At 46.1% G+C, this 19961-nt stretch overlaps 1 protein-coding gene across 8 annotated transcripts in view; it reads left to right on the forward strand.

The window, feature by feature from the left end:
* LOC125987921 (neural cell adhesion molecule 2) overlaps window positions 1-19961 on the forward strand; it is a 186861-nt gene that overhangs the window by 44663 nt on the left and 122237 nt on the right. The window contains exon 1 of one of the 8 annotated variants that reach the window (XM_049752530.2): window positions 14538-14795. The exons of the other annotated variants lie outside the window; for them this stretch is intronic. Within the exon in view, the coding sequence (XP_049608487.1) occupies window positions 14744-14795 (52 nt within the window). The 5' untranslated portion in view covers window positions 14538-14743. Of the gene's footprint in view, window positions 1-14537; window positions 14796-19961 lie in introns of those variants that run through there. 8 annotated transcript variants of the gene reach the window in all.

Consider the following 19961-nt stretch of genomic DNA (forward strand, 5'->3'; position numbering starts at 1 on the left):
AATAAGTGGCTCAGCAATTTGCCATAGCGCAGATAAGATCATCGTCCGCTATTGCACTCCAGCGAGTCAATGGACTTGTTGCAGCAATGCAGAGTAAAAGCAGCATAAGTGAAAAAAAGAAAAGAGATGAATAAATGTGCCAAAACAAACATCATGCGCAACGCCATTTTTCGTATGATATAGTCATGTAGCAAAATAAATGCTATAGCCGTATTAAAAAAAAATAATCTTTTTTCTTCTGTCAATTATTTTACAGACCGGCTGTTTGGCCGATTAGAAAGACGCTTATCATTTATGATTGCGTCTTAATTCATCTTCATGTTGTCAGCAGGAAAAACTCACAGAGGCTCTCACAAATCGTTGCCATTTCGTCCCGACATCTTAATGCGTCGCAATTACGGAAGTCGTCAGTGGTTTAAAGGAGAGCAATATAATGAATGAGTCATGTTTGGCCGCCTCAAAAATGGGTTTTGAAGTCTGTCTGCGAGTTTGGAAGTCTGTCTGCGACCAGACAATTCTTCCGAGTAACGTCGTGTCCGCCTCAACGACAAGATTTTACGAAACGATTCTTCCTCCCCAGAATGTCATTATGGTCATAATATGTTTTTCTCGTTCAACCCGGCGTTGCTCTGACCGACCGACCGACCGACCGATCGGAAGATGGAAAATTGGTGAAATCTGACGGGCGAAAGGAAGAGTAAAGGAAAAAAAATCATGCTGCAAAATCGAATACAAACAAAAAGAAGCAATTACAGTTGAAAGTTGAAACTAACATCTGTTGAAATGAATCAATTCATCGACAGGTAACATCAGTTACCCAATGACTCGACCACTATCTTATGAATCGAAAGATCTGTTTTTTTAACATGGAATGGTCCAAATCCTCTCTTGTCGTCGGTAATCAATTATTTTTTGCTTTTTTTCATGAAAACGGATTTTGTTGTTGTTGTTGAATCACAACAAGATATTTGCAAACACCTGCTTTGACTTCAGAAAACAATAAGCACACCAGTCACTGAATCACTTTCAATCCTTCTTGTGTGACATTGTTAAACTGTCTGTCATTTTTAGCGCGAACAAATAACAGTGTTTTTGGACTGTGGGTTAGGGTTAGTCGGATTATTTAGTTGGTTAGTTAACCAAAATGGCGCCGTGCTTTCTCGGACAGATTCAATGGGCGATGAAATCAATCTTGCAAGCCTCACTACTTCATTCAGCTTTCTCACCATCAAAGCGAGCCAGCGTATACCTGTCAGTGTTGATTTCAATACTTGAGTCATTTCTTGCTCTTGCGCGCTGCTGCCACAATACGCTTTGATCAAGTCTTGCCCAAATAAGAAGCTTGCAGCGTTTACAAGTCATCCACTGTGCCTGCCTGCCTGCCTGCCTGCCTGCCTGCGTGCGTGCGTGCGTGCGTCATTAAGATGATCTGACCTCAGTAATTCCAAAGAAAAACGCTTGATCAAGCTGTCAGCGCTCGAATGCGAGACCGCGGTCAGCTCGCCGCGCCGCCGCCGTTAAGCCCGTGACGCGCGTGCACGAAAGCGAGCCGTCTCGCAGAAGACGAGGCGAAATCTACTCCAAATACGGCAACCAATCGGGCCTTTAATATGCTGTCTGACTGACAGCCGCATGTATATGCAAACCCGCGCACACCCACCCACCCACCACACGACAGCATTCAAAGGGACGCTTTTATTTCCAAAGTGCAGACGCACAAAGCGGCCGGCCACATACGTCACCGCGAACTCCTACTTCGTCCCCGTACGGATGAGCGTGCTGGATTTATCCTCGTAATATCTATCCATCAGGTCAGTAGGACCTTGGGAAAGCTCAGCCATAAAAATCCCACCCTGGCTCTTTTTAATACAGTCTCAGTCAAATGGCTGAAGGTCAAGTGGAGCCTCACTCAATCAGATGGAAGCAGCAAGTGTTGTTGCAGTAAAGGTAGAAAGATGGCCGCGGCCAGGGGAGAACAATGGCTGCGAGATGCATGGAAAAGGAAGGAAAGAAGGAAGGATGCTTCTCCCACCTACAAGCCATTACTCCCTTCCAAGTCAAAGAAATCAATCGTGTGGAGGCGGGCGGGCGGGCGGGCGGGCGGGCGACGCCGTAAAACATCTCCGCTGCACGAGTGTAACTCCAAATAAAACGTGTCCGCCGTCCTCGCTGTAGATAGAATGAAATGTCCCCGCAGAAAGTGTGCAGATCAAATTTAGATTCATTCCCTCGAACAAAATGGATGACGTAGCACGTGTGGCGACACTTTGAATGATCCTCGTGTGGCTTTTCCCCAGACACCTAGCTAAGAGTTTGGTTGGCATATTTCTCATCAAGACCTGACGCATCCTGGAGTCTGCATTGCTTTTATGATCACATTTACTCACGAGCATTTATTGTGGATTCTCTTCCGGCTAAATTAGAAGCATAACTCAGAAAAGCAGAGAAATCCACACACAGTGGCACAGGAGGCGCCCGATAGCTGGGATTAATTGCTTGGAACTTCCCTTCCATTCATTAAGGGGGGGGGGGGGGGGGTTACCTGCCTTTTTTCCCCTCAGAGCAGTTTCATTTTAGGAAAATAAATGTTACCTCAAGGCATTTGATATGCAGCAAATTTACAAACTCATTTGTAACTTGAGTTGCTAGCCATTCAGTGATAAGAACGTAATTGGAGCATGCCAAGTTTTGTCATATTTTCATGGCATCATAATAAAATGAAACATAACGCTATATTTTTGGGGTCACAAATATAAAGTTACTCTCATATGCTAGTATTGTGTCGTGATGCCGCATCGTCATATCGTGAAGTCGTGTAACCGAGTCGGATCGTAATGCGATGTCATTTTGTAATGTAATGAACGATTTGCCTTAACAGAAAGCAGTTGCGGTGCCGTGCATCAAATCGACTAAAAAATATCTATAAACGGCGTGAAGTGATTTCAGTGAGTTGAATAGATGTTTTCCCCGTAAAGGGAGAACGTTGAGCCTGCGTACAGCCTGTTAGCATTCCTGCCAAATGGAATCAGTCTGCTGGATTTACAAGTTCATTTCTTTGTTAATGTGACACTTCCTGATTGCGCTCGATGACTCATCTCCAGTCCTGTGATACTTTGAGTCATCTTAAAGAAGTTGTGCATATTTTATCCTTGTAAAAGACCGAGGGTCATTTGCGATGACCTTGTCACTCTCGCTCGGTAGATCTTTGAATTACAACTCGTAATGCCGTCATTACCATTATTAATGGGACATGACACAAGTCATTGGCACGGCATCCGGAAGCAATGGCTCCTCTCCGATGTAATGCGGCCGCTTTCCGGCTTAGTGCGCCAGCAAGTCAAATAGGAAGCGCGGCGGGCGGGCGGGCGGGCGGGCTGACTCCGCTGCTGATGCCGCTTGTAACGCACGCAGTAAAATCCAATTTCATCAGTGTGGTGCGTTTGCTAATTAAGTCCCTTGTCAGTAATTTGCTGGAAACACATTGGCTTCGCTAACATTATTTGGACAATGATTGAAATGGCGGTGCTGCCGCCGGGTCAACGTGGTCAACGGAGCGTTTGGTGCCACCAGATCGTTCGGCGGCTTCCATATCGAGCTGCTCGGAAATCTGCAATTTACGTGAATTATTGTCGGGGGCTAAGAAATGAGCATTTATTACGTACGGTACATAGTAAAGTGTTTAATGTTCTGTGCACGAGCCTAACGGATCGCTTTTTCTTCGAATGCTTTCAATTCGCCCAAATGGTTGCGAACAAAAGCTTGCTAGCGACGCGACACGCTCACGTTTCCAGCCCACGCTCGGATGGCAACGCCGTTTTGGAGGCCGATTGAAACAAAAGCAGTAACGGTCCAATCTCGTTTGCATTGCTCACAGCCATAAAGGCGCGTGCCGAAATTAAACCGGCGGCCGGCGGTGGCGTCCGCCATTTTGATTTCAAAACACGTTTCTCGATCTGGCCGCGGATGCGCATTGTACTACCTTTCAATGAAATGTCATGCTGGAGTGTTTCAATTGTTTGCAGAGTGTGTATCTTTTGTCGGACACTTATAAGAGCGCAATTTCGCCGCTTTGGACGCAGCGGCCGTATTTATTCCCTTTGGATGTCCGCAAAATGGATTGGATTTATTTTTCTTTATTTTGACTGACACACATTGGTTTGAAATGTTGCGCTCTTTCTCTCTCTGGATCTTTTCCGGAGCTCGCCCGGTGCGGTAATTACCTCGTCCTCCTTTGCTGCTAATGAGAAGGTAAAATATGGGTGTCTGGCAACAAGCGCGTTCATTTGCAACCCCGGCTGAGAGGGGAGAGAGCTGCTCATTTCTAGCCACCGTGGCATATGTACATTCTCGCAACGCTTGTCCCACTGTCCAGCTGTCATAATGGACATCCGCTCAGCTTCATCTTTTCCTCAACTCTCGCCATTAGTCCAGCTGGATTAAGGTTATAAAAGGTGACTTTTGTGGAACGCTTTGACTTAGCTTTGATTTCTCAAAGGGGACCTGGCCACCAGCAACCAAATAAGAGCCAGTAAATGCCTTTTTTTTTTTTTTTTTATGACATCAAGTATAAAATAATGTTCAATAGTTGAAGGTTACAGAAAAAAAATAAAAAAATGTAAGGGGGGAAAAGGTTATATCGCACGGGGCCGGACGGACTCCGATGAAACAAAATATGTCTTCACAGTGGCTGGCACATTTGATTCCCGTTCGATTGACAAACAACACAAGATCATAAAAGCGCATTAGCGGCAATAACAACGCAGCTTTGTGGCTATTTTTATGGTCATAAAAGAAATCATTTGAGCAGAGAATGCTAATGTTTACTGGTCATGCTGACACTTTAATTAGAAAAACATGATGATTGGAGAGACTGAATTAAAAGAGACTTTCCGCCGCCGCCGCCGCCTCAGTTGACTGATTTACAAATGGCTGTTACAGTGGAGCTATCGCTTGGGAATCTAATGCGGCTTCTGCACTTTGAAATAGGGGAGATTGGAAGACACAGCGAGTCAATATTATGTCATTACAGCTAAGCAATTGGCTCGGCCTCAACGTGGTGTTTTTTTTGTTGTTTTTTTTCCCCCTCCTCTTTCTCAGGCACACACAGAGCGATTCCTCAAATAGAGCCACAAAACCCGATGATTGTATTGGAGACGAAGCGTGGCTCATGAGTAGCAGATGAAATTTAGTTGACCTTCGCAGAGGTCATACACCCACCACATACCTGGAAAGGTTTGCTGCCTTGAGAGATTTTGGTAGTTTGTAGAGCAGGGGTGTCAAAGTCGTAGCTTCTTTCGGAGGGAGGGCGGGCGGGCCATTATGACTGTCAACCCGAACCAATGTATGTTATATTGGGAATTTGGGGAGGTTCCCCAACGGCCGCTCCACAATGATGTTAGGACCCAAACCCCAACCGTCATCGTCAACCAACACGGACGGACAATACGTGGCGGCGCTAAATGCCCAAATACTAGAAGCTGCAATGCGTTGCGAATGTGTTCATTTGATTTTGCCCACAGCACCTCACGCAATATCACTCGGCGATCACGCAAACCACGCTGGGATCGTTGAAATGACTTTGCCACAGGTTCGTGCAAATTTGAATTTCTCTGGAGACGATTTGACAATGTTTCGGGCTTTATAGAAGTCATTTTGCTCGACAGTACAGGAAGGCTCAACGCTGCTTAGAGGATCAAATGTTTGAGTCAACATGCCGGCCAGCCAAAGCCATCCTCCTAATGCACCTAATTAAATTGTACATTATTGCTCAGCTACCAACTCAGTAACTGTAAATGCCTCATCCTGTTTCCCTCCTTGAGTCAAGTCCGGACAAAAGCTCTAAATGAAAGCAATGGAGAAGACTAAATGGAATTAATTGGATGACGCTGGAAAAGCAAAACTGAGTCGGTCGGTCCTGCTATGATTGGATTTGTCAACGATGATGCAATTCAAGTTTCTTTGGAGTGTATCAGCCTTTGTCTCGAGGTGGTGCTGGTGGGGGTGGTATCAGAATGTCCTGTAAAAAAAAAAAAAAAAATCTGAGCTCTTCAGATAAAATGTCAATGTTGTGCTTCTGCAATTCTTGTCTTTTCCACCCGCTTTGCTTTGCTTTTGCTCAGCTGGGTCTTGAGGTTCTCCCTCAGTAGCTCACATCTGTTGTTCTCTTTGGCCTGTGGGCTGATGGAAAATGATCCTCTCTGTGATGCGAGGTTCTGCTTTGTTTTCTTTTCTTTTGTAGTGGGTGGAAAAGGCATTTGTGTACACCCCAACATGGAAGCCTGAGGCCTGTCAAATTTCAAGGTGGTTTGCTCTCGCTTTCTGATCAAACCTTTGACCTCAGACGATAAATGCTCGGGTTCTCGACCATCCTGTCAGACGAGCTTTCCTTTCACTACGCCCTCCGCGACGACCTCAACAATGCAGTCGTGATGGATTGATAGGTGCAAAGTTACTGTATTGCAGCAGCCGTTGCATCACACTTGACTTGTTTCCAAATAGTAGAAACAAAACATAAAATGTGCATTTGGAGCTCAGAGCATTCGGGGGTCTGATGAAAATTCAATGTCATCAAGTCAAGCACATCAGAAAATGACATCTTCCTATTCAGATGGCTTGAATGGCGTCAGGGCTGGCCCGCAAATGGCGTCGCAGCGTAGATAAGAACAAGGCGGGCTGGTGACACGCCGAGCTCGGGAGGAAAAGCAAATCATTTCGGACAATCTGTTCCCACAGCTGCCTGCCTGCCTGCCTGCCAGTCACTCACTCGGCAGCTGCGGCGGCCCGAGGAGCGGCCTGTGAATCCCAATTCCATACCATGAATTCGACAAAGCTGGCAGACAGAGCGTTGCGCGCTTCTGCAACATTTTGGACCACGTGCCGGCCACTCCAGGAATAGATCAGCTCGATCCCGGTGGCAGCTTGACGGCAGGCAGATGAGCTGTGAACTTGATGAACGAACGAACGAACGAACGGACGGACGAGAGTTTCCTTCAAACAACGAGCAGGTTCCTCTCACATATGCAGATTAGTCCACTAAATACGGATGACATAATTGCCTTGTACAGTCACATTAGAATCGAATGCCTTTATTGTTCCAGGGGGTGAAGTTTCTTTGTTCAACAGGCAAAATCCACCTGTTTGGATTCATCTCCTGGGGCGGCCATTTTACCACGTGCTTTTGACTGAAAGTGACATCACAGGTCTCAAGTCACAACCAATGACGGCACAGCTTCTGACAGAGATGAGCTGTGATTGGTCGTGACCTGCAATCCGGCGACCGTGTCGTTATTTCAGTCGATAACAAGATGGCCGCCCCCCCCCCCCCCCCCGAGAAGGATACAGTTGACTGGTGCCAACTTTATTTTGATGATGTCGAATACTGTTCTCGTTTTTGTTGACCGTATATACAGTATACGGGCCCCCTCTCTATTTTTCACCTGTGCTCAGTCGTCTCTTCTCCTCTAAATAAATTGACACCCACCCCACTTGGCCGTCCGTCCGTCCGTCCGTCCGTCCGTTCATTTCACAAGTTACTCCGGTGTGGTATGTTCCCAGGGTGATTTCCGTCTGTTTTGAAGATTGCCTCTTGTGCCGACTTCATTTGTATCCTCTTCTCTCCTATTTTTTAACAGCAAGCTGAATATGTTCATCCTGTTCTGTGTGGCAAAAGCAGGTCTTTTCTTGATGAATTCGATTCTTCCCGATCCAACATCCTAATGTGCCGAGTCAGCGGCGCACTTGTCGACTGAATGCGTCTGGAATGTTTATTAGCGCCGTGGTCACCTTCTCAATCCTTGGTCATCCTGCTCACATAAACTTAAAGATGCTCACTAAAATGTCAAAGGCACTGAAATCCTGTGAGCTCCTTTTTGCTTTACGGCTTTCCACCAACAATAATGGTGATAATGGATGTTTCTCTTCTTAGCCAGTAAAGATGTTTCTAGTATTTATGCTTGGGGACAGACAGGCAAGTCGCTTCTTAATAGTCCTCTCCCTCCCTCCCGACCGTGCGTGTTTCTCACATTCACATCAGTAAATTAATTTTCCCCACGCCACTGCCATGCATCAAAGCAAACCACTACACGCCGCCTCTCCACAGCCGCATTTTCTTAAGCTGTTGTCATAAAAATGGTTTATTGATTCTCGCCACTGACACTTTCATATGCTCTTTGCAGAACAAGTAGTTTGACTACCGGGCTCAACGCGTGTCGGTCAGCGGCTCTCCTAAAATATACATACGAGGAGGAGCTCTTTTCCTAAATGTGATAAATACCCTGAATCGTGGAAACTGGTTTCATATTGATAAATATTTATTACTCATAAATACTTTTGGCACTTATGGGGAAAACAATATGAATACCATATGTTGGGTGGATGGATGGATGGATGGATGGATGGATGGATGGATGGATGGATGGATGGATGGATGGATGGATGACAGATGGATGACAGATGGATGACAGATGGATGACAGATGGATGGATATATAATACCTTACATTGACATAGGTACAGTAAGAAAAGATTTCTTCCAATAGGATAGGGTAGCTGCTGGACTAGCGATCCCAAGGGATGAGTAAAGTTAAGTCTCTGTCTACGTCTAACAAATGAAACATGCTACCTAAGTGGAGGCTCAGAAATGTAACACATGTTGCTAGTAGGCTTTGGGAGCTGTTAGGCCCAGGAAGAATTCAATCAGAGAGATCCACGGGCCAGCGCCGAGCCCTGAATGAGATTGATAGCTGGGCGGGCGGATCACAGAACAGGGGCAGCTCCCTCGGTACCACACCTCACCCATGTCCTCTTCCTACTCCTGTTTTGGAGAGCCAATTGAGTGAGAGCAGGCTGTTGCATGAAGGTCCCAGAGGTTCAATCCACCGTAGGCTGGCCACAATAATAGAATTTTATGTCAGCCGGGAGTTTCTGCGACTTGGAAAAAGCTGATTGATGAATGTCGTAAATCAGCGCTGCATTGGGTTTTACAACCTAAGAAAATGCTTTGGGCTGTAAAAGTACTCTCCGACGGCTAGTGTATGTGCCACTCCATTTTGACTTCAAAACAAATATACGTACGTACGTATGTGACCTGCGTAGACTTTTCACCATGTTGTTTTTGACGTCTCATCAATTTGTGCACTCCTGGCACCTCATCAAGCAGTGTTACTCCGCCAGGTAACGAACATTAAAAAAAAGCGATATTTTGCAATAATGAAAGCAAGGTCATTACAGATTGGACAGATGGACTTTTTTGTTGTTGTCGTAATCATCAAAATATGCCCAATAGAATTGAAGCGTGAGCCTGATGAGCGAAATGATCACATTTCCAGCGAGCTATCTAGAGACCGTCCAGTGCACTGAAGAAATAAAGATAGGATTGCCAAAATCGAGTGATCAATAGCAAAGCCTCGCCAAGGCTCCCTCCAAAACCAGCGGTAGAAGGGAAAGAAAATCTCATATTTTGATCAGGCTCTTGTTACCAACCTCGGTAGAGACCAGAGTTAAACACACGCACATACACATGCACGCACGCACGCACTACAAATACACGTTGGCACAAATGAGCAGCCGGCAAAGAATAGCGTCGATCATCTCTAAAGGCAAGAAGCAAAAAAAAAAAAAAAACCACAATGTTCTTTTCCTACAAAAGCAATTTTGCAAAGAGGATTTATTACGTTAGCTGTCAAGGGCAGCAGATCATTTGAAATTAAGGCGCAAGTCATTTCAATAGCGATGAAAAGTCGGAGTGCTCGACAACGCGACGCGACGCGACCCAACGCAACCCTTATCGAGTTGACGGTTGGATTTGAAACTTCTGCTATTAACGACGGAAAAGTTTCTCTTTTTTGTTTACGTAGAATGTCCGACTCAAACTAAAATACTGCGTCGCATTGTGGCCCAAGGAAGAATCCTGGTCAGTAATCGTGCTTTTGTAAATAGCAAATAATTGTTTTGGCGGAAGCCGCATGCTAACTAGCGATATGTCACAAATTAGTTTTCCATCGTCATGCTAAAAAAGGCTTCCAAAGCAACCTCATGATGCATTTTGTTTGGACTGGTACAGAAACGAAAAACCGAAATCGCCATTGTCCAAATGTGAATGCCGTTGATTCATCGATAGACCATGAAAAGGCAAAATGAAGCCTTACTGGACTGAGTCGAGTATGGCGCCTTTTCTTCCCTGCTGAAAACAAAACTGGCCTGCAGTGACAAGTGGCTCATTATTGCACTTTATTTGATTGGAATAGCTTTCATAAACAACTTCAATCATCATCACAATTGAACCAATTAGATGCTATTGTATAAGTTTGCAGTTTTTGTTTTTTGTTTTTTTGCGGAGTCTACTTCTGTTGCGCACACGCACACACAAGATTCCAAATCTTTCCGGCTGCAACTCGCGATATGAAGAAAGCTGACTTTTCCACGTCAAGATGGGGCGGCGTTATCAGCCTCAAAGATAAGCGTAACACCAGAAAAGGGGCATGGAAAAGGTCACCCACCCGGTTTGACTTAAGACTGGAAAATTGGGAGGTTGAAGATATTAAGAAGTACAACCACAGACACTTGACATTTTTTTTTCTTTTGTTGCCGCTGAAGCTATGATTTCTCTTTGCACTTGAAGCTCTGTGTTTCCTTGCTCCGCGTTGTGAAAATACGTATAAAGGTGCGAGAATAAAAGGACCGTAGTACAGAAAGTACACAAGTGGTGACTACTGAGCATCAAGTGGCATCGTACCCCGGATAAGTGGAGCTACTGGAGCTGCATGGCAAAGCAAAATGATTATAAGGTTGCAACAGTAAAACATGCTTGGATAAGCGGCGGCGGCGGCGGCGGCACCACCGCCACCCGCGCCCTCAAGATTTAAACAGTAAAGTTGGATTATGTGTTTATTACCAAAATGGCAGACGTCGCTTGGGAAAATCCTTCAGTGTCAAGACCGTACTGAATGCTTTTGAGAAAAACTAATGAGCAAATTAGATCTGGAAAAAACAAATGTTTCAGGTCAAATAGTTGACAGATTAACATATATATTTTTTAGAGAACTAAATCAACGAGCTATGTATGCCCAGATTTATTTATTTATTTTTTTCCCTCCGTAGTTTGTTTGAAGTACAGGAGGAACACTCATTTACAAAGTCTAATTATGCTGCAGAAAAGAGCCATACGCATATATTCAGAGATCATAATAATTAAGGCACGCTTTCTTGAGTGAAAAACTCTGAAGCTAGCGCATCGAATTAATTCTCACACGCTTCGAGTCATGTAACAATATGCTACCAAATAACATTGGACAAATGTTTTTGTGGATCTGAGAGGTCCCAAAGATTTTGAGAAACGGCTTGTTCATATATATAGTATATAAATGTGAATAAATAAGATGCTTTGGATCTTTAAATTGATATGACTAGTGTCCCGCTTTTCAGTCCATCTGTTTGCCAAGAGTGAGGCAGCGAGTGAGGATGTAGACATCCTGGCCTGTCCTGGCCTGGCCTGGCGCCTGGCCTGGCCTGGCCTGGCCTGGCCTGGCCTGGCCTGGCCTGGCCTGGCCTGTCCTGTCCTGTCCTGTCCTGTCCTGTCCTGTCCTGTCCTGTCCTGTCCTGTCCTGTCCTGTCCTGTCCTGTCCTGGCCTGGCCTGGCCTGGCCTGGCCTGGCCTGGCCTGGCCTGGCGCCTGGCCTGGCGCCTGGCCTGGCGCCTGGCCTGGCCTGGCCTGGCCTGGCCTGGCCTGGCCTGGCCTGGCCTGGCACCTGGCCTGGCCTGGCGCCTGGCCTGGCGCCTGGCCTGGCCTGGCCTGGCTTGCTGCCACTGACTGGTTAGATGCCATATGTTTGTCACTTGCAATCAAAGGGAAGATTGCTCTGTGTGTGGTACGCTTGACCCTGCTCTTTCTTGTCAATCTAATTTGTTTGGTAAAGACCGTGTGCAAAGTGAAAGTCGCAAAGAAAATGTGCTCCGATAGCTATTGTTTCTTGTCAGGTTGGCACACACGCACATTCCACGCCGCTGACGTATGCGCATCGTCCGTCTCCTTCTACCTCAGTCAGTCAGACCTCTGCTTCTGTCTAATTGAGGCGCGGGCAAATACAATTATTGTGAGAATCATCTCTGCCTGATGCGAGGACGGATTAACGGGATTAAGCAGATAATCTGTTGACCCCCTGGCCCTGGCGCAGCATGAGGCTGGGAAGGCAATTTGAGGCAGGGAGAAGAAGCCGAGGAGGGACGGCCGGGCTGCTTTAATGAGCGATCTGACCAACGTCTGACCACCGAGAGGCTCGCCTGGCGTGCCCCTCGGGGGGATTACTCAGAGTGAGACTCCCCTCGACAATCTCAGCTAACCATTCACATGGTCTGCAACCCACGCGCTGGCTTGTGTCTTTATCGAGGGAGGGCAGTGGCTTCTCAAAGGCACAAGATGTTGCCTTAGTTCAACTGTACTGTGTAGTGTAATACAGTAAATGAAGTTTATTTTCTTTTTTTACTCTTCACTGCACTTTGACAGGTTACTATGGTAAGCAAATTGTAAGCATAATAAATCAAATGATTCATATCATCAAACTTTGAAAGTTGTCATAAGAAATATCGATCTATATATCTAGATCAATATCTCTATACACTCAATACAACTGTATTTCTATCATGCATTTTACAATGGCTGCAGCTGTAACAAAGCGCTTATCTTATAGCAAAGACAGTAAAAAGAAAAGTAAATTGAAACGAATTAGCAAATGAATATACGGTTGCTAGCACCAATCAGTGACAGTCACTGCCGGGACATCATTTCACGTCACAGTTATTGAACTGCATCACTGGACTGAGATTAAAATATATGATTCATCTTCCATTTCTTTGTGGCAATGAATGCAAAAGTTTTGTATTATCGCGTCAATCTTGTTGAGCTTTTAAAAAGAACCGTTTCCTACCTGTCTGAAAGAACCTTGCCAATTAAGGCTCCATTAGTTTAGTGACGCAAGCACAGCTTTGTGTGTTGCCATGCTACCTGGGTGGAAATTGGTTCCGGAGTTTTGAAACCACATGGGGAAGGAAAAAAACTAAAAGCACTTTGGAGTGAAATTGAATGCCCCCCCGCAACGTTATTCAATTTATATTTTGACCAGAACTTTAGGAGAGAAATATGTATTCCTGTAAAGTTGCACGGCAATGCTGTACTGTAACATCAAACTTCTATGAAGTCAAAAGGGATGAAAATCTGGTTTTCGTTTTTCTTTCTTCTTTCGTTGCATCACCATTTGGATAAGAAGGGCGAGCGACCATCAGTCCTAAAGTTAGCTCTGATGTCAGATCGACTTCTGCACTGTAAATCAAACACTTTATTGGTGTTTTGTAACAAGTTAGCTTGGCGCTTAGCATTAGCTTTGTCTGTTCCCTCTTGCCCACTGTGGCATGCTTAGGCAACTCCTCATCCTCGTCTAGTGAACCACGGCTTATCTTTCGCAAGTGTAGTATATTTGCCGCCGCAGAAGCGAGGATGAGTTACTCGGAGGATCTGCGCAGCGGGAGGGAGGGAGGGAGGGAGGGAGGGAGTCTGATGTTGGTTTCATGAAATGCGGGGACAATGATGTGACCTGATGGCGTGGCGATTGTCGTTTTTCCAAGGCCCATCACTTATTAGCAAAGAAAGAAGACTTTCGGCCAGTGTCTCGATAGCTAAAGAAAACGAGTGCAGCTTTGACCGATGCTGCTGGCAAAAGCGAAATCCAAATGCAAGTGCCAGCAGCATTTCAACAGCTTCCCCAAGGCTGTTCAGGTCAAGCTTAAGCAATAACAAATGGCATTGGTGTTTTTATAGCCTAGTAATTCACCGTTCAAACTGTTACCGTTGCACTCGTCTGCACTTGCGCATCCTTCATTGCCTTAAAAGAAGACAAACTATTGATGTTGCACTTTTCTCAAAGGCAGGCAAGATCTTTAAGCGCTTGATGTTTCATTTGAAAACTCCTTCAATGTGTTCCCGTTGACGCCAAAGATGGAAGCGGGATTTTCTGCATTCCATTCGACATTTATGCGCTGCGACCTGCCGCAGCTCCAATCTGGCCCACGATAGATGAAGACCTCCCTGAGCGACAAAAGTGTGGTCAGCGTTTGGTTTCAACAGGCTACCAACAAGTGATTATGCTGAATCATACAAGTCAAATCAAATACATACATGACAATCAAAAAAGAACCAAAGAATAAGAAACACAATCAAATCAAAAACATAAACATCCAGAAGAAATTATTTCCACTTGCCAGTTGCTTTCCCCTTCAAAATAGGCCTGCGGATGACGGACGATAAGGTGGACCTACTGCACAAGTCAAATGACCGAGATGACAATATTTGAGTTCTCTGCCCAAGTTTCCAAATGCCTTCCACAATACTTTTGTACTTTCGCTTTGCACTACATCTGTGCTTCCTTACTTAAACACGGGACTTAAATATCAAACTTTTTGGGTTGTGTTTTGCCACCACCTCTGGCTAACTGAGATATTGGCTTGGCAAAAAGCTGCCGGGGAGGGTGCAGCAGCGCCAGCTCGGTGAACGAGCGTGGCAGCGGGAGCGAGCGTAGAGGCAGGGGCGGAGGAAGGAGGGAAGGAAGGAAGGAACGAAGGAACGAAGCAAAGGAGGAAGGAGTCGATAAAAACCAGTGGACCACAGTCGCCCGCGGAGTCCAAGACGGAGTGGATGAACGGATCCGACCTTTTTCCTTGTACGGCGTCTTTCTACAGCTGCGAAGGAGCTGCTCTACAATGATGCTCCAACTCGTGCATCTCGTGGCGTTGTTGGTGTGCGGCAGCCAAGGTAAAACGTGCGCGCGCGCGCGCGCGTGTACGTGTGTGTCTGCGCGCGCGCGCGGAATACCAGAGCTTTGTGACTTTGTGCACAACTTGATTTGGGCGTTTTGAGATGCTGCGGACGGGGCTGAGAGAGGGGCTGGATTGTTGGACTGGACCTTGTTTGGTAGTTGCATCACGTCTTTGCAGGAGCCAGGGGGCTTTGAAAGGAGGGGGCGGTTGAGGGATTATTAGAGGAGAGCTTTCTTTTTTGGATTTAGACAAAATACTCTTCTAGTCACTGTTTTCTGTTTAGGTTATTTGACATTTCATACGTACATACATACAGATAGTTGCAACTTGAAGTCGCAAAAGAAAGATTTGTGTTCCATATTGTGAATCGTGCATAGAACCCCCCCCCCCCCCGTTTTCTGTTTAGGTTATTTGAAATTTCATACTACGTACATACATACAGATAGTTGCAACTTGAAGTCGCAAAAGAAAGATTTGTGTTCCATATTGTGAATCGTGCATGCCCCCCCCCCACACACTTCTTCTGTCCAGTCGATCCAAAGTGAGACATTTGCACCTGCACGGTGCCGCACTTGCAGTCAGTGATGCCTTTGAGAAGTTTGCGCAAACTGCATTGTTGCGTCTGTGTCTTGTGTATTTTTGCGTGTAGACGATGCGTGTGTCTGCGCGTGCACCCCACGCACATCCGATGAGCAGCCTCATGATTGTCAGAATTGAGTGTCGGTCGGGTAACGCTCGGAAACTAAATCAAATTGGGGACTGACTGATGGCTGCAACTACGTCATCCGCGTTGTCAGTGTGTTGGCAACATTTCCTCACTTGACGCACTTGAAAGGAGCTTTGCTCACGAGCACCCGGCGTGGCGTTTCAATCCGATGTCAACGTATCGTATCGCCGCTTGGTTGACGTACGTTATTTCCAGTGGCCTGCTGACTGACTGACTGACTGACTGACACACACACACGACGGCAGGTGGGGGTAGAGGGCTGTTGCGTCTCTCGCTCGCCCCCCCCCCCCCCCCCTCCCCCTTTTCGATGCGCTTGCACAATCGAATGCAGTCTTGTCTTTCCGAACCGTCATTAATCCCAGGCTCGTGTTTTACACTAGAAAAATCTGAGAAAATCAACTCAACCAAAAACAACAAGGGTCAAAGCGTTTAGTACAGTATTTGAAATCATCTTTCGCCCTTGAAATAAATGCAAATACCTTTAATCCGTTCCGCGCCCCTACTAAAAAAAAACTCCGTTTGATCATTTCCCGCAGCATACCTGATGATCGCTGTCGGCACAGTGGTTGAGAAATTCTCTTCTTATGTGATTTCACTTAAGAGCTGTGGCAGCATGTGTTTAACAAATACATCAATAACCACAGTCAGGAAGCGTCATTATAATAATGAAAACGTCCCATTTGAATTTATTCTCTTATTCAGAGTTGAACGGTAGGCTATTATTTTCCCTTTTATGATACTGCTGGCGCATGGTATCACACTGAGAGGTGTTTGTCATGGCTTGTGTTGGCTACAAAATGAAAATAGTGCCAAATAGATTCCTTTCTGACATTTTGTCACAGCTCATTTAACGTGTAGGCTGCTACCTATCGACACTGTTATTACAATAAAGCACCAAACGATCGGCAATTATGTAAAAAAGGTCGCACGCGCGGAAATCGACAGTATACCAAAACCTTGTGTCTTGAAATATACATCATGAAATTTGTTGATGAGATCATTCTACGGCAGGGCTTGTCAACCGGTGGTCCGTGGCGGTATTGCAGGTGGCCCGCCCAATTGGAAATGGAGAAGAATTGTACCATTTTTAAAAATGAAATTGATTGATTTATCTAGTGTTACACCTGATTTATTTTCCAGCTAATGTTGTGAATCATTGACCCATCCAAATGATGTCAAATGCAGCTGAGATTCCAGAAATAGATGCAAATAAATAGCCTGCAAAATCAAATAATATTCCGCCAAAGCAATGGTTCCAGAATTGCTTCTTAGTTATAATGGCGGCGGGCGGTCCCTTGGGCCGGCCGGAAAAGCAGTTGAAAAGCCCTGTTCTATCATACACACTCAACCTTACATTTGGCATGCAATGCTTTGGTGAGCAACACAAGTTGTGTAAGGAGTTAAGTTGGATGGCACGCAATCTTGTGTTTCTTTCAAACGCTATATGTCATGGACTACAGGGCTCGCCCACTCGTAGCAAAAAGCGGTGTCAAATTGATGCCTATTAAAATGTATGAGATGGGGCCCTATTTGACCCATTGGATATTTTTAAAATAATGGGCCAATTATTGGCTAATCTCCTTTTTTCTGCGTCAAACATCCATCTCGGTCAAGCCCCAGTTCAATGACCAAAATCGGATCGCTCGTCGCTTGCTGTATTGAACACAACTACCGCGTAGTCTGTGTCGTGTCCTTCATTTAATGAGCTCTCAAGTTTGTGGGCTGCTCATTTCCAGAAAAGTCTCCATACAAATTGATGTTCTGCAGATGTGCCGAGGAAGAGGACGTTGGTTTTTATTCTCCCCCCCCCCCGGTAATCCCTTTGTGAGTTCGACTTCTACCCTAACTGGCATAAAGGCGGAATATGTATGGGCTTTATTCCTTTGTTGCAGAGCTCTTTCATCACACTTTACCAAGCGTTTTCGTCATCTATCATCTATTCATGGTGGCAAAAGTCCGCTGTAATTGATCTGCCAGACAATACCCACAACTGAATGGAAGTGCGCATAAAAACGGGCTTGAGCATGAATTAAACAGCACAAAGTCTCACTTTGGAATAAAATAATCACATGCCAATCATTTTGCTCCATGTAGCGACTGGCGTTTGTGACTGACGGTGAAATGTCCCCCCGCCCCCCCCAATGGAAAAACATTTGCTTTTCCAAACCACTCTGTACTTTGCTTGACTTTTTGAAGGTTGATGTATTTGGCTTTTTAGCGAGGCTTAGTACAATGAATTACATGGCTGCTTGGGCTCGCCGGTCGGGGACCCGCCGCCAATGTGATGTTAAGTGGCGTCATTAAGATCTTCCGCCGTATCTCTCAGGGGGAAATGTCGGCGGCTCAGGATTTCAAAGATTTATACCCCTGCGCCCAAGTGCATGTCGGCCGAGCCAGCATGCGTTTGAGGTTAGCTCACGTCACCGAGCGCGGCTTTCCGCGTGCCTTCGAATCAAACGCTCGTTCGGAGCGGCTAAATATTGATGGAGAAATCAGCCAGCATCAGCCAGCATCAGCCAGCATCAGCCAGCATCAGCCAGCATCAGCCAGCATCAGCCAGCATTGCGGCACGGGGCGGCCTTTTGTGCAACGCCGCCGCGTGCTGTAGCGGTGCCAAGGTTTGAGGCACGGTCCACCAGGGAGGCATCCGTGCGTAGAAGGAAGTGGAATCACACCCTGGAGGCCGGCCGAAGGAACCCATTTAAGGAACGACTGGCGTCAGTCAGCAGGCCTCCACGTTGTCCAAAGGGCAATCTCATTCTTATGGATATGCTATTTATTATCCCCATTTATTTGGATATGCGGCTGCGTGTGCCCTTTAGTGCTCATTTCAGCAGGTTTCGTCCTCTGCATCATTTTCCTCTAGTTCCATTACGACGCTGGAATCCAAGCAGTGGTGGTGGGAAATAAAGTTCACCAAATGTCTTTTTTTTTTCTTTTGATGTTGCTCTGAGCTGTGGAGCTGTTCAATTACGAAAGGTTTTCCTACGTGACAAAAACGTTGCCTTGTTTCTGCACTTGCGCATGCTGTTGACGTTGGCCATGGGGATTTTGCAGGTCGGCTACGGCGCAGCACTATTAAGGAAGGAACGCGCCTTGCTCAAAGGCAGTGTAACAAGATGTGCGGCTAAAGGGATTAGCAGAAGGGATGAAGAGACCTGTTGCAAATATTCACATTTGGAAAGAGGGTCTTTTTTTGCGGGGGTCGCATAGCACCAAATGGGAGTTGAGCATTCGGGAGGTGAGAAATTGCCATATCCGCTGCCAATCATTCACGTTCCAAGATGTATCCCCCATTCCACGTGAACCCACCCGATCACGTCTCGTTCGAGCGCATCGGCAGAAATGAACGGAGCCGAGATGAACCGGATGTCATTGGAATCGCGTTGAGATGAAATGGGATTAGAGCCCACTCGACGTGATACTCTGCTAGCGGCCAAGTCGGCAACGCCCCGTCCCGCATTCCATCCGAAAAGTCTTCCTAGCAGGTTAATGGGCCGCAGCGGGCGGGCGGGCCAAGATGCTGCCTGACACCCGAAGCAGTAGCAGTGCTGGCTCGCCACATTGCTGTGGGATTGAACGCTGAAAATATTGACGCGCAAGGGCTGCTACACGCTCGATTTACGTAGTAGTCAAAACGTGGCTCTCGATAGCTCCTTTTTTTTTTTTTTTTTTCCCTCCCCCTTTCGCGATTCAATTCCTAGATTGCAGTCTAGTTTCATAGATAGCAAATGTGTCACGGCTTAATTGGCAGAGGTCTGAGGTTGTACTCTTTATTATTCCTATTTACATTGCGATGAGGCTTTGGCCTCTCTCCTGAGACGATTTTTGCCCCGCCCGCACACCTTTTAGATTGTATTTATTTATTCATGGGTTAAAGGCTATCCATTCAGCAGCCATCCTTGGTTGCTCGCACGGAGACAAATTTTGCAAGGCAAAGCAAAGCAAATACTTGGCAGTCGTAACATGAACCGTCTGTGCGGTGCAAACTCGATAAGAGATTTCATTGTACGTACGTATTTACTTACCAGTTGTAGTCAAGTATTGCATGGATGGATGGATGGATGGATGGATGGATGGATGGATGGATGGATGGATGGATGGATGGATGGATGGATGGATGGATGGATGGATGGATGGATGGATGGATGGATGGATGGATGGATGGATGGATGGATGGATGGATGGATGGATGGATGGATGGATGGATGGATGGATGGATGGATGATGGAGGCATGGATGGATGGATGGATGGATGGATGGATGGATGGATGGATGGATGGATGGATGGAGGCATGGATGGATGGATGGATGGATGGATGGATGGATGGATGGATGGATGGATGGATGGCAGAAGTAGGGTGCCGCACGTCAGCCTAATTCTTGTTTGAATGTTGACGACTCGCTAATAAGAAGGACGCCGCTATTGATAGG

The sequence above is a fragment of the Syngnathus scovelli genome, chromosome 2, assembly GCF_024217435.2.
Source record: "Syngnathus scovelli strain Florida chromosome 2, RoL_Ssco_1.2, whole genome shotgun sequence".
Lineage (NCBI taxonomy): Eukaryota > Metazoa > Chordata > Actinopteri > Syngnathiformes > Syngnathidae > Syngnathus > Syngnathus scovelli.